Genomic DNA, 11,385 nt, shown 5'->3' on the forward strand with positions numbered 1-11,385 from the left:
GAGGCAGACGAGGTATGTACAGTGTGTATAGTGTAGTGGACAGTACCTGCACGGCCTCGGCCACCTGGTGCTGCCTGCAGCAGGGCTGCTTGAGGCAGACGAGGTATGTACAGTGTGTATAGTGTAGTGGACAGTACCTGCACGGCCTCGGCCACCTGGTGCTGCCTGCAGCAGGGCTGCTTGAGGCAGACGAGGTATGTACAGTGTGTATAGTGTAGTGGACAGTACCTGCACGGCCTCGGCCACCTGGTGCTGCCTGCAGCAGGGCTGCTTGAGGCAGACGAGGTATGTACAGTGTGTATAGTGTAGTGGACAGTACCTGCACGGCCTCGGCCACCTGGTGCTGCCTGCAGCAGGGCTGCTTGAGGCAGACGAGGTATGTACAGTGTGTATAGTGTAGTGGACAGTACCTGCACGGCCTCGGCCACCTGGTGCTGCCTGCAGCAGGGCTGCTTGAGGCAGACGAGGTATGTACAGTGTGTATAGTGTAGTGGACAGTACCTGCACGGCCTCGGCCACCTGGTGCTGCCTGCAGCAGGGCTGCTTGAGGCAGACGAGGTATGTACAGTGTGTATAGTGTAGTGGACAGTACCTGCACGGCCTCGGCCACCTGGTGCTGCCTGCAGCAGGGCTGCTTGAGGCAGACGAGGTATGTACAGTGTGTATAGTGTAGTGGACAGTACCTGCACGGCCTCGGCCACCTGGTGCTGCCTGCAGCAGGGCTGCTTGAGGCAGACGAGGTATGTACAGTGTGTATAGTGTAGTGGACAGTACCTGCACGGCCTCGGCCACCTGGTGCTGCCTGCAGCAGGGCTGCTTGAGGCAGACGAGGTATGTACAGTGTGTATAGTGTAGTGGACAGTACCTGCACGGCCTCGGCCACCTGGTGCTGCCTGCAGCAGGGCTGCTTGAGGCAGACGAGGTATGTACAGTGTGTATAGTGTAGTGGACAGTACCTGCACGGCCTCGGCCACCTGGTGCTGCCTGCAGCAGGGCTGCTTGAGGCAGACGAGGGTCCCGCAGAGCAGACAGACGCTGGCCTCCTTGGGCACGGCGCCGCACTGCAGGCACACGCGCTCGTGGTAGTACGTGAACAGGCGGTCGTAGTCGCGGGGCAGCGCCAGCAGCGCGGGCTGGCACCACTCCACCGCCATCGACCGCAGCAGGCGACGGACCTGGACACCGACACCGACACGGTTAGGGCGGGGTAGGAATGTTCGGAGACAGGTGTTTTCGTTCGTCGAGTGCTACTTGTACTCATATCATTCGCTGCATCTTTTTGCTTCGAAGCATCACAATATGACGTGATCAATTTTTAAACATAACATCATGGATAAAATGGTAACTAACTTTGAATTGAATTTGTTAATGCCTATCAAAATTTTATTACATGTTGAGATTCAAATATTCAAGCTATCTAGCTTATTAGATTGAATTAACTATTACAGTGATTTATGTTCAGCAACGAATTGGCAATATAGTACTAACCGCTAGTTGTCCCCGTGAGGCCGCAGCCCCGAGTTGCCTGGCCCAGGCCCGGGCGGCGGTGGCGGAGTCCGGACAGAGCGCTCGTCCGGCGGACCACTCGCTCCACTCCATGCCCTCCGTCACCAGCTCCAGGTAATACGCGAGTCGAACGAACTCCTGCCGCGGGGTCGATACTTCGGGGAGTTCGCTGCCGTACAGGTGGTGGCGGAGTAATGCTGAGATACGCAGGAACGGGAGGAGAAGATCTTGCACCTGTACATGTGAGAAAATGGTTAATTTGATTATAATAAAGGTAAACTTTACGTTATGTTGGCTCATAGCACTGAAAGACGTCACGTGTGTAGGTATGTGTAGCGTACCTGTTTCTCCATGGCGTGTAGGTCGGGCAGCTCGTGCGGGCCGGGCGCGGGCGGGCCGTCCTCCGTGAAGAGGTCGGAGCCGGCCAGCGCGGCCAGCAGCAGGCGCGCGGCGGGGCGCAGGCCGGCCGGCTCGCCGGGCCGCGCCCCGCCCAGCAGCGCCGCGCGGCCCTCCGCGCTGTAGCCCGCGATGAGCTGGCACACCACCTGGTAGTAGCTCAGCGAGTACAGCACGCGCACGATGCACGTGAACTCCTCCATGTCCAGGTACGGCGGCGTCGGCGGCGCCAGCAGCAGGAAGTGCATCAGCAGCGCCAGCGGGTCCCGCAGCAGTAGCGGCACGGGCCGCGCCGACGGCGCCCCCGACAGTACGGCGGCACCCGCGGCCCCCGCCGCCTCGTCTCCGGGCGCCAGCAGGCGCCACGCGTCGGCCGCACCGAACCCGGCGCCCGCCGATGCCAACACGCGGGAGTGGGCGCCCGCCACTACCAGTAAAGGCACTGCAAACACATTTCTCATTAATCACGAGATATACACTAACACAATGAGATTCCAAGATTATTAATTGTATCATTAAAAATATTCTACGATCAAATATCATCAGTGCGCTACGAATGTAAACTTGTTACAGCAACGTACCGATGCACTCGTTGCGCAGCTTGTACCGCGGCGCGACGACGGTCTGCAGCGTGCCGCCGCGCTGCACCAGCTCGCACTCCAGGTTGGTGCGCACCAGCGACGCCACGAACGTGAAGATGGCGGCCGGCGACGACCCGTAGCGCTGCTTCAGCTTGCCGCCCGCCGTCGCCGTCATGTCCTCCATCGCCTTACCCATCGCCTCCGATAGTCGACTCGGTGCCTGTGTTGTATATAAAGAATATAGTTTTATACTAGATGCTAGACTAGTTGGAAGCTACAGCACGAGTTGGTAGTAAGCTACGTACGGGTGGCGGATGTTCCTGGTCGAGCAGGTCCTGCAGCGTGCGCGCGGTGTCCTGGTGCGAGCGCGGCGCGCGGGGGGCGGGTCTCGCGGGGCGCGGCGCCAGCGGCAGCACGCAGTTGGCGAGCTGGCGGCACACGGGGCACAGGAACTCGCCGCGCTCCACGTGCAGGTTGTGCGGGCGCTGCGGCGCCTGCAGCGCGCGCAGGTAGGCGTGCAGGCAGCGCAGGTGCAGGTGGTGCCCGCACGACTGCACGTGCACGCCGCCCTCCCAGCCCACGCACACCGACACCAGCCACGACTCCTGCACCGACATTACAGCTTTACACGCTATTCACCACTACCATATGATAATGGATTCATATGATAGATAACACAAGTGTAAACTTAGATTTATCGTGCATTTCCCTCCAAACTATTCAATAAATGAAAGTCTATACCAATATCAAACTGTATCAAAATTAATTAAATAATTTAGTCATAAAACTTAATAGATAGGATAGCCATTAATTTCGGACACTTATACAACGTATGACATGTAACGCGAGGACGTACCTGGTCGAAGTGCTGGTGCAGGTCGTCGTGCAGGCGGTAGTGGTGCGCGGCGGCGGTGGTGTCGTGCTGCTGTAACAGACGCGCGCGCTCCGCCTCCGACAGCGCCAGCCGCGCGTCGCCGCCGCCCGCGCGCCGCCGGTGGCCCAGCACCGACGTCGACTGGAAACGATACAATGCGTGACTAAACTAAACTTCAACACTAAAATTTTCTGAAATGCAATGTTAAGTATAGCAAACCACGACTCTAAAAGGTTCTAATTCAACAATAGACAATTCCTGGCTAAACATAAGGATGTCCTATACTATACAACACTTATAAATATTACAATTTAATGTAATATAGAACACTTATCATTTTTTGAGTCATAAATACCCCATTTTCATATCAGAAAAATATTCTAAGCTGGCCATAAGCATATGATCGTAACATTCAAGACGTGCATGTTATGTGACCGCTGTGTTCGTTTGCTGTACTAACCTGTAACATGTTGTCATAACATATAATGTATAGTGTAACATTACAGTACCTGCAGCAGTACGACGAGTCCGATGGGGTCTGCGGGCGTGGTGGGCGCGGTGGTGTTGCAGATGACGCAGTCGTAGTCCTTGGGCAGCGCGTCCTCGTCCCAGTCCATGGCGCCGGGCTCGTCCAGCCCGTGCATGGACGACATGAACTGCTGCTGCCGCCGCTGGAAGTCCCGCATCACTTGCGCTTGCCGCTCCCGGGCGCGACGGGATCGCTCCTCTTTTTCACGACGTTCTCTGTGTATCAGAAATAAGTTTGGTTTGTAACTACCTAAAAATTTACTTTCTCTTCTGATGCAGAAGAACTGAGTACGTCGTAAAATTGTGATTGGACAAAGGACATGTTGTTTTTTATGTAACCGTTTTTCGAGCGATGACAATGATGATGATGATGAGCAAAATGTATGTATGTCAGAGCGAGTGCCGCACGTGTGCGATGTATGTATGTATGTATGTATGTATGTATGTATGTATGTGTGTAGTTACCGTGCCCGTTGCTCGGCCTGCCGCTCCCGCTGGTGCGGCCAGAGCGAGTGCCGCACGTGTGCGATGTATGTATGTATGTATGTATGTATGTATGTATGTATGTATGTGTGTAGTTACCGTGCCCGTTGCTCGGCCTGCCGCTCCCGCTGGTGCGGCCAGAGCGAGTGCCGCACGTGTGCGATGTATGTATGTATGTATGTATGTATGTATGTATGTGTGTAGTTACCGTGCCCGTTGCTCGGCCTGCCGCTCCCGCTGGTGCGGCCAGAGCGAGTGCCGCACGTGTGCGATGTATGTATGTATGTATGTATGTATGTATGTGTGTAGTTACCGTGCCCGTTGCTCGGCCTGCCGCTCCCGCTGGTGCGGCCAGAGCGAGTGCCGCACGTGTGCGATGTATGTATGTATGTATGTATGTATGTATGTATGTATGTGTGTAGTTACCGTGCCCGTTGCTCGGCCTGCCGCTCCCGCTGGTGCGGCCAGAGCGAGTGCCGCACGTGTGCGATGTATGTATGTATGTATGTATGTATGTATGTATGTATGTATGTGTGTAGTTACCGTGCCCGTTGCTCGGCCTGCCGCTCCCGCTGGTGCGGCCAGAGCGAGTGCCGCACGTGTGCGATGTATGTATGTATGTATGTATGTATGTATGTATGTGTGTAGTTACCGTGCCCGTTGCTCGGCCTGCCGCTCCCGCTGGTGCGGCCAGAGCGAGTGCCGCACGTGTGCGATGTATGTATGTATGTATGTATGTATGTATGTATGTATGTATGTGTGTAGTTACCGTGCCCGTTGCTCGGCCTGCCGCTCCCGCTGGTGCGGCCAGAGCGAGTGCCGCACGTGTGCGATGTATGTATGTATGTATGTATGTATGTATGTATGTATGTATGTGTGTAGTTACCGTGCCCGTTGCTCGGCCTGCCGCTCCCGCTGGTGCGGCCAGAGCGAGTGCCGCACGTGTGCGATGTATGTATGTATGTATGTATGTATGTGTGTAGTTACCGTGCCCGTTGCTCGGCCTGCCGCTCCCGCTGGTGCGGCCAGAGCGAGTGCCGCACGTGTGCGATGTATGTATGTATGTATGTATGTATGTATGTATGTATGTATGTGTGTAGTTACCGTGCCCGTTGCTCGGCCTGCCGCTCCCGCTGGTGCGGCCAGAGCGAGTGCCGCACGTGTGCGATGTATGTATGTATGTATGTATGTATGTATGTGTGTAGTTACCGTGCCCGTTGCTCGGCCTGCCGCTCCCGCTGGTGCGGCCAGAGCGAGTGCCGCACGTGTGCGATGTATGTATGTATGTATGTATGTATGTATGTATGTATGTGTGTAGTTACCGTGCCCGTTGCTCGGCCTGCCGCTCCCGCTGGTGCGGCCAGAGCGAGTGCCGCACGTGTGCGATGTATGTATGTATGTATGTATGTATGTATGTGTATGTATGTGTGTAGTTACCGTGCCCGTTGCTCGGCCTGCCGCTCCCGCTGGTGCGGCCAGAGCGAGTGCCGCACGTGTGCGATGTATGTATGTATGTATGTATGTATGTATGTGTGTATGTGTGTAGTTACCGTGCCCGTTGCTCGGCCTGCCGCTCCCGCTGGTGCGGCCAGAGCGAGTGCCGCACGTGTGCGATGTATGTATGTATGTATGTATGTATGTATGTGTGTAGTTACCGTGCCCGTTGCTCGGCCTGCCGCTCCCGCTGGTGCGGCCAGAGCGAGTGCCGCACGTGTGCGTATGTATGTATGTATGTATGTATGTATGTATGTATGTATGTGTGTAGTTACCGTGCCCGTTGCTCGGCCTGCCGCTCCCGCTGGTGCGGCCAGAGCGAGTGCCGCACGTGTGCGATGTATGTATGTATGTATGTATGTATGTATGTATGTATGTGTGTAGTTACCGTGCCCGTTGCTCGGCCTGCCGCTCCCGCTGGTGCGGCCAGAGCGAGTGCCGCACGTGTGCGATGGCGGCGCCGCATCTTGCGTCCAGCGCGGCTAGCTTGCGAAGAACGTTGCCGATGAAGTACGGACCGTCTCCTATACAACCACACATATTTATTATTAAAATAGACCATAGAAAATACACCGAACTAAACAACAAATTACACTATGATGATAGTAATTCTGTTAACTGTCTGACGAGGTAACTCGATTAATTTCAAGTCAAGCCAGGGGCTCATAATTATGGGCAGTGTTGTGTGACGTTCGCTACATCGTAGATATATCTTTTACTGACAAATGATAGTAATTGATATTCCACATGTCCCTTACCGATAGGTTCCTGTGTGTCTGGCGCGGGCTCGTCCAGGGAGAACGAGTCGAGTCTGCCGGACAGTTGCGAGTGCAGCTTGAGCAGCAGCGATATAATGGACTCGTTCACTGGGATCGTGTCTTCTGATTGCGTGTGTAGTTGTACCTGATAGCAAATTATGGTTTAATATTGGTTTCTCCTATTCTTAATTCAATTAGATCAATTAATTAAAACCGGCGTTTTGCATCACAAGTAAGGTTACCAGAAGTCCAACACTCTCCTCTACAATCACTAAATCTCTCAATATTGCAAATAAACTGCTTCTTTCTTTCTTTTCTTTCAATTCTCTAATTTCCAATTCAAAAGTCTGGCAACGCACTTGTTACTCCTCTGGTGTTGATTGCTTACCTTCAGATGATCTGTTCGACTAGGTGATACAGGTAAATGAGCAGCTACACTGAAACAGTACCTGGTTGCTGGTGGAGGGCCGTGCGTGGTGGGGCCCGGGCGCGGGCAGCGGCGCGGGCGGCAGCGCGGCCTGCAGCGCCGGCGCAGCCAGCGCACCCTGCGCGCCGCGGACCGACACGCTCCACTCCTCGCCTGACATGTCTGCACAAACAGATATACAAATTATTGATTTGGATCTGAAATCTCCTAATATGTACACGGCGATGTCAAATCGCTGTGCGTACTAATGTATTTAATTTCAGGATCGATACGAATCGAACCGCCCAACGCCCCGCATTTTCGTAAACTAGGCCTTAATGTGTACTTGTAGATTAATTGAATGTGTGAGAAGTGATATTATAAAAAAAAATTGATGATTATGATTTTTATAAGTCTTAATCTATACGAGTAAAGAACGCTTACCGTAATCGATAGGTACAGGGGGCGTGTCCAGGTCGGAAGAGGTGGCGATGGCAAGACTCATCTCTTCGTCGAATGTCTGTAGCGCTAGCGCTTGGCTGTCGTCCGATACATCCTGTATTATATGTAGAATACAATAAGTACTATGTGGCTTACCGGGTATTGGCGACTTTAGCTATTTGAATATTCATTCTAAGACTTTGCTATTATAATATTAGAGTAATATGAATGTATGTCGTACCTCTAATGCTCGTATTTGTGGCGCGTCGCCGCCACCGTCTGACTGGTCATCTGTCATAGAGTCGCCGCGAGCCACCTGTATGGAGACGTATTGTTATTGTATGTGATTCCATCATTAGGAGTTTGTCAATTATTATGATATAGTAGGACATTCACCTGTAGAGATGTAGGTACGGCTAGCGCAGTGCTGGTGGCGGGCAGCGATGTGGACGTAGTGAGGAGCGGTATCCGCGTGGTCTCCGTCTCCGACGGCTCCCACTCCGTGTCACCTGCGGCAACAGTGAGGTTGTAGAGAAACATAGTGACGTAAGCAATAAGTAGTTAGTAGCGATAGAGAGTGACGTACTGTCGGAGTGGTGGTGGTGCGTGTAGTGCGCGGGGAAGGCGTGGTGCGGGGCGCGGGGCGGGCGCGCGGGCACGCTGCCCACGACGGTGCGCGCGTTGTCGCAGACGGCGCCGCCCGCGAAGGCGCCCAGCAGCGGCACGCCCGACACGGCGGCGCGCGCCGGCTCGGCCACGGCCACGTCGCCCAGGCACTGCAGCGCGCGCTCGGCCAGCAGGTCGGCGGCCACGGCCAGCAGGTACGTGGCCAGCGCCAGCACGTGGTCGGGCGGCGCGTGCGGCGCCGCGGCGTCGGGCGCGCGCCGGTGCACGCCGCGGTGCAGCACGGCCAGCAGCGCGCCGTGCAGCACGCCGCTGGCGCACAGCGCGCGCGGGTCGCCCGCGCCGTCCGCGCCGCCCGCCATGGGGCCCGCGCCGCGCAGCGGGGGCCACAGCACGCCGCTGGCGCGGGACGTACTCTCCGGCGTGCCCTCCGACTTCTGCTTCTCGCGTACGCTGCACGAATTCAATTAAACATGTTACCTTCATTCCACACGAATCACACTACGCGCGAGCCAACATGATGACAACAATACTTGGCACTCACTAAGCAGTGAATCGTTCCATGGACGCGTGGAAGTCCCTCCGGTGCACAGCTCGACGCAGCACATGTAGTGGATCGTAGTACTGCTCCCATACGATGGGCTTCGGCACGAATAAACCTTGTTCCAAGTTCTCGGAGCCTTTGGGTGGTGGACGGTATGTCGACAACTGTACAACAAAACCATACAATAAGAAACTACCACATAAATAGGACGCATAGTTTAGAAGATCATACATCTACAATTCGAACACAAATATGTGGTTAAATAAAAAATTAGAACTCACCTCTTTGAGAACAGTTTCAAAATTCCTAGTGTGTGCGTTGCCCGACCTCTCGGGCATGAGCTCGAGTAGTTGCGAGTGCGTCTTGTCGCCCGCGGCCAGTAGCGTGCTCACCTCGAGCCGCGACTGTGTTAGCTCGTCATTACCTGCGCCAGATCGTATGACAATAAGAATCAATCTATCACTACTTTTAATAATATATCATTTCTGTTATAACAATACAGCAAGACTTTTTAGTTTTAATTCCGCTTATTCTAAAACTAAATAAAAGTATTGTTAGTATAGCATGGATTTCCGCAAAGTAACGCCTGATTCTATTCTATACTAGCTACTTCCGCGCGGTTTCACCCGCTCTGCTTGATTGCTATTGGTCATAGCGTGTTGTTTTAGCCTATAGCCTTCCTCGATAAATGCACTATTCAACACAAAAATAATTTTTCAAATCAGACCAGTAGTTCCGGAGATTAGCGCATTCAAATAAACAAACAATCAAACAAACTTGAAGAGTTTATAATATTAGCATAGATATAATTTCTGTTTCCAGGTAACTTACCTAGGTTAGTTCTAGAAGACACTAGTATTGCGAGGAAGGTGAGCAGGCCTTCCACCATGGCGTCCTGCTCCGCCGCCTGCGCGGGAGACATCGGCATCATACTCAGCCACTCGCGGCATCCGAACCTGCGAACAAGTTGACAACATTATAATACACATTAATTATGTTTCTTCTTTTATCACACATATATAAAACGTTTTGTGAATGTAGTTATGTAACATGTTGTGTCTCTTCACACAAAAATAAGCTTTACATTCTTCCATTAATAAGATACATTATCGCTTGTTTATGATGTTTATAATGGATCATTTATGAGTTATGACCTTACATTACAATAATGATATTCATATATTGAGTCCATTTACAAACATTCGAGTAATCTACTTACTTATAAATGATAGGGACTTCCCTACGTAAGAAACGAAAATGTTGCCATTTTCAAAATAAATAATGCTTGAAAGACGACAAAAAAATACTTTTATGAAATCGGTTAATAATTGAATAATGGTTTACACCGACTCGCAATAACTTAGAATAAAAACATAAATCAGATTGCATTTAATTTAACCAAACAACACTAATAGCTTACACAAGTTTTACAATTTAATTTAAAATACTTTATATTATTAGAAGAAAGACATTCATCTTGATGAAAGAGGACGAGTATGGTGCATAAAGAGTTTATAAATAAGTACCCACATCCTGCGAGTAAGGTCAATAAAATATAAGAGGTATTGTAAAGATGCCAGGCCCCCAAAGTAGAACCCTACCATTCTTAAAATAGAATGATTCAATAAATGTAATGCATACTAATATTATAAATGTGAAAGTGTGTCTCTTTGTTTGTCCGTTTTTTACTGCAAAACGGAGAGACGTGAATTGACGTGATTTTTTAAATAAAGATAGTTGAGTTGTTTAAGTGATGAAAAGTGACGTAGACTACTTTTTGTCTCTTTCTAACCGCCTTATTCCCAGCGCTATGTGTGAAAGTTTGAATGGAATATTTCACAATTTTCTAGACAGAAAGCTAAAAATCGGTAATTTGACTATTTGTAAAAAAAATGCATATTTTTTCTGGAAATCTGCCCTCAATCCCGCGAGAATGCGAGTGAAGCCGTGGACAAAAGCTAGTAAGAACATAATATAGATATTATTTAACAACCGCGTTACGGAACAATGTGATGTTTTGTGAATACTCTCGTGTAATAATTACAATAATTTATATTAACACAATTACCCGCTTTGTGTGTCTTTAGTTTTGTGATTAACGGAAACGTGAACAGTGCTACTTGACTGCAGTACTTGGATATAACAATGTAGTTCTTTTTTATAGTAACTTTAATAATTATTATTATAAAATGTGTTCCGGTTCCTGAGTTTCATTTTGTTGTTAAAAGCAGTAAGTAGGTAAGAAGAATACAATGTTTTTTATTTATGTATTTTAAAAGGGCTTCATGGATTAGGAGTGCAAAATTATTTCTAAATTCTGGTCTAATATTGATCATCCACTTGCTGAATATTTGATTGGTGTCCCGGATGATCGGCATTTTTAAGTTCTACACAAAGTTGTCCATTATTGTCTAATCGCCTTTAATTCATTTTTAACAGAAAAGTACCAACCACCTTTGCCATTTATCGGCACGATTAGGACTCCAGACTAATTAGTAAAGGTTTAATACAATAGACTCACATATCAATGCACATGTCGAGGAACTGATCGGCCGGTAGATGCGCGGCGCACACCTGCAGCCAGTAGATGTCCATGTCCACCATGGAGTTGCAGAAGTTCGCCTGGATGTAGGTCATGGCTTGCCCCTTGATCTGCAGACCGTTGCGCACCCATACGCCTGCTAGTATCTCGTAGAACAAACTCTGTGGAAGAAGACATATATTATGTAGGATGGAAATACATGACAGTT

At 50.7% G+C, this 11,385-nt stretch overlaps 1 protein-coding gene across 2 annotated transcripts in view; it reads right to left on the reverse strand.

Moving 5' to 3' along the window:
• Positions 1 to 11,385, reverse strand: part of LOC118269043 (E3 ubiquitin-protein ligase Ubr3) — a 59,124-nt gene that overhangs the window by 6,794 nt on the left and 40,945 nt on the right. For both annotated transcript variants that reach the window (XM_050701064.1, XM_050701072.1), the window contains 18 exons: positions 11,157 to 11,338; positions 9,467 to 9,591; positions 8,917 to 9,059; positions 8,636 to 8,799; positions 8,054 to 8,544; positions 7,864 to 7,976; positions 7,709 to 7,783; positions 7,471 to 7,582; positions 7,070 to 7,209; positions 6,621 to 6,765; positions 6,251 to 6,386; positions 3,867 to 4,101; positions 3,340 to 3,498; positions 2,789 to 3,088; positions 2,484 to 2,703; positions 1,848 to 2,344; positions 1,489 to 1,740; positions 957 to 1,175 (listed from right to left, as the gene is read on the reverse strand). In XM_050701064.1, coding sequence (XP_050557021.1) covers positions 957 to 1,175; positions 1,489 to 1,740; positions 1,848 to 2,344; positions 2,484 to 2,703; positions 2,789 to 3,088; positions 3,340 to 3,498; positions 3,867 to 4,101; positions 6,251 to 6,386; positions 6,621 to 6,765; positions 7,070 to 7,209; positions 7,471 to 7,582; positions 7,709 to 7,783; positions 7,864 to 7,976; positions 8,054 to 8,544; positions 8,636 to 8,799; positions 8,917 to 9,059; positions 9,467 to 9,591; positions 11,157 to 11,338 — 3,708 coding nt within the window. The remainder of the gene's footprint in view (positions 1 to 956; positions 1,176 to 1,488; positions 1,741 to 1,847; positions 2,345 to 2,483; positions 2,704 to 2,788; positions 3,089 to 3,339; positions 3,499 to 3,866; positions 4,102 to 6,250; positions 6,387 to 6,620; positions 6,766 to 7,069; positions 7,210 to 7,470; positions 7,583 to 7,708; positions 7,784 to 7,863; positions 7,977 to 8,053; positions 8,545 to 8,635; positions 8,800 to 8,916; positions 9,060 to 9,466; positions 9,592 to 11,156; positions 11,339 to 11,385) is intronic.

This window comes from Spodoptera frugiperda, chromosome 2 (genome assembly GCF_023101765.2).
Source record: "Spodoptera frugiperda isolate SF20-4 chromosome 2, AGI-APGP_CSIRO_Sfru_2.0, whole genome shotgun sequence".
NCBI classification, from domain to species: Eukaryota; Metazoa; Arthropoda; class Insecta; order Lepidoptera; family Noctuidae; genus Spodoptera; species Spodoptera frugiperda.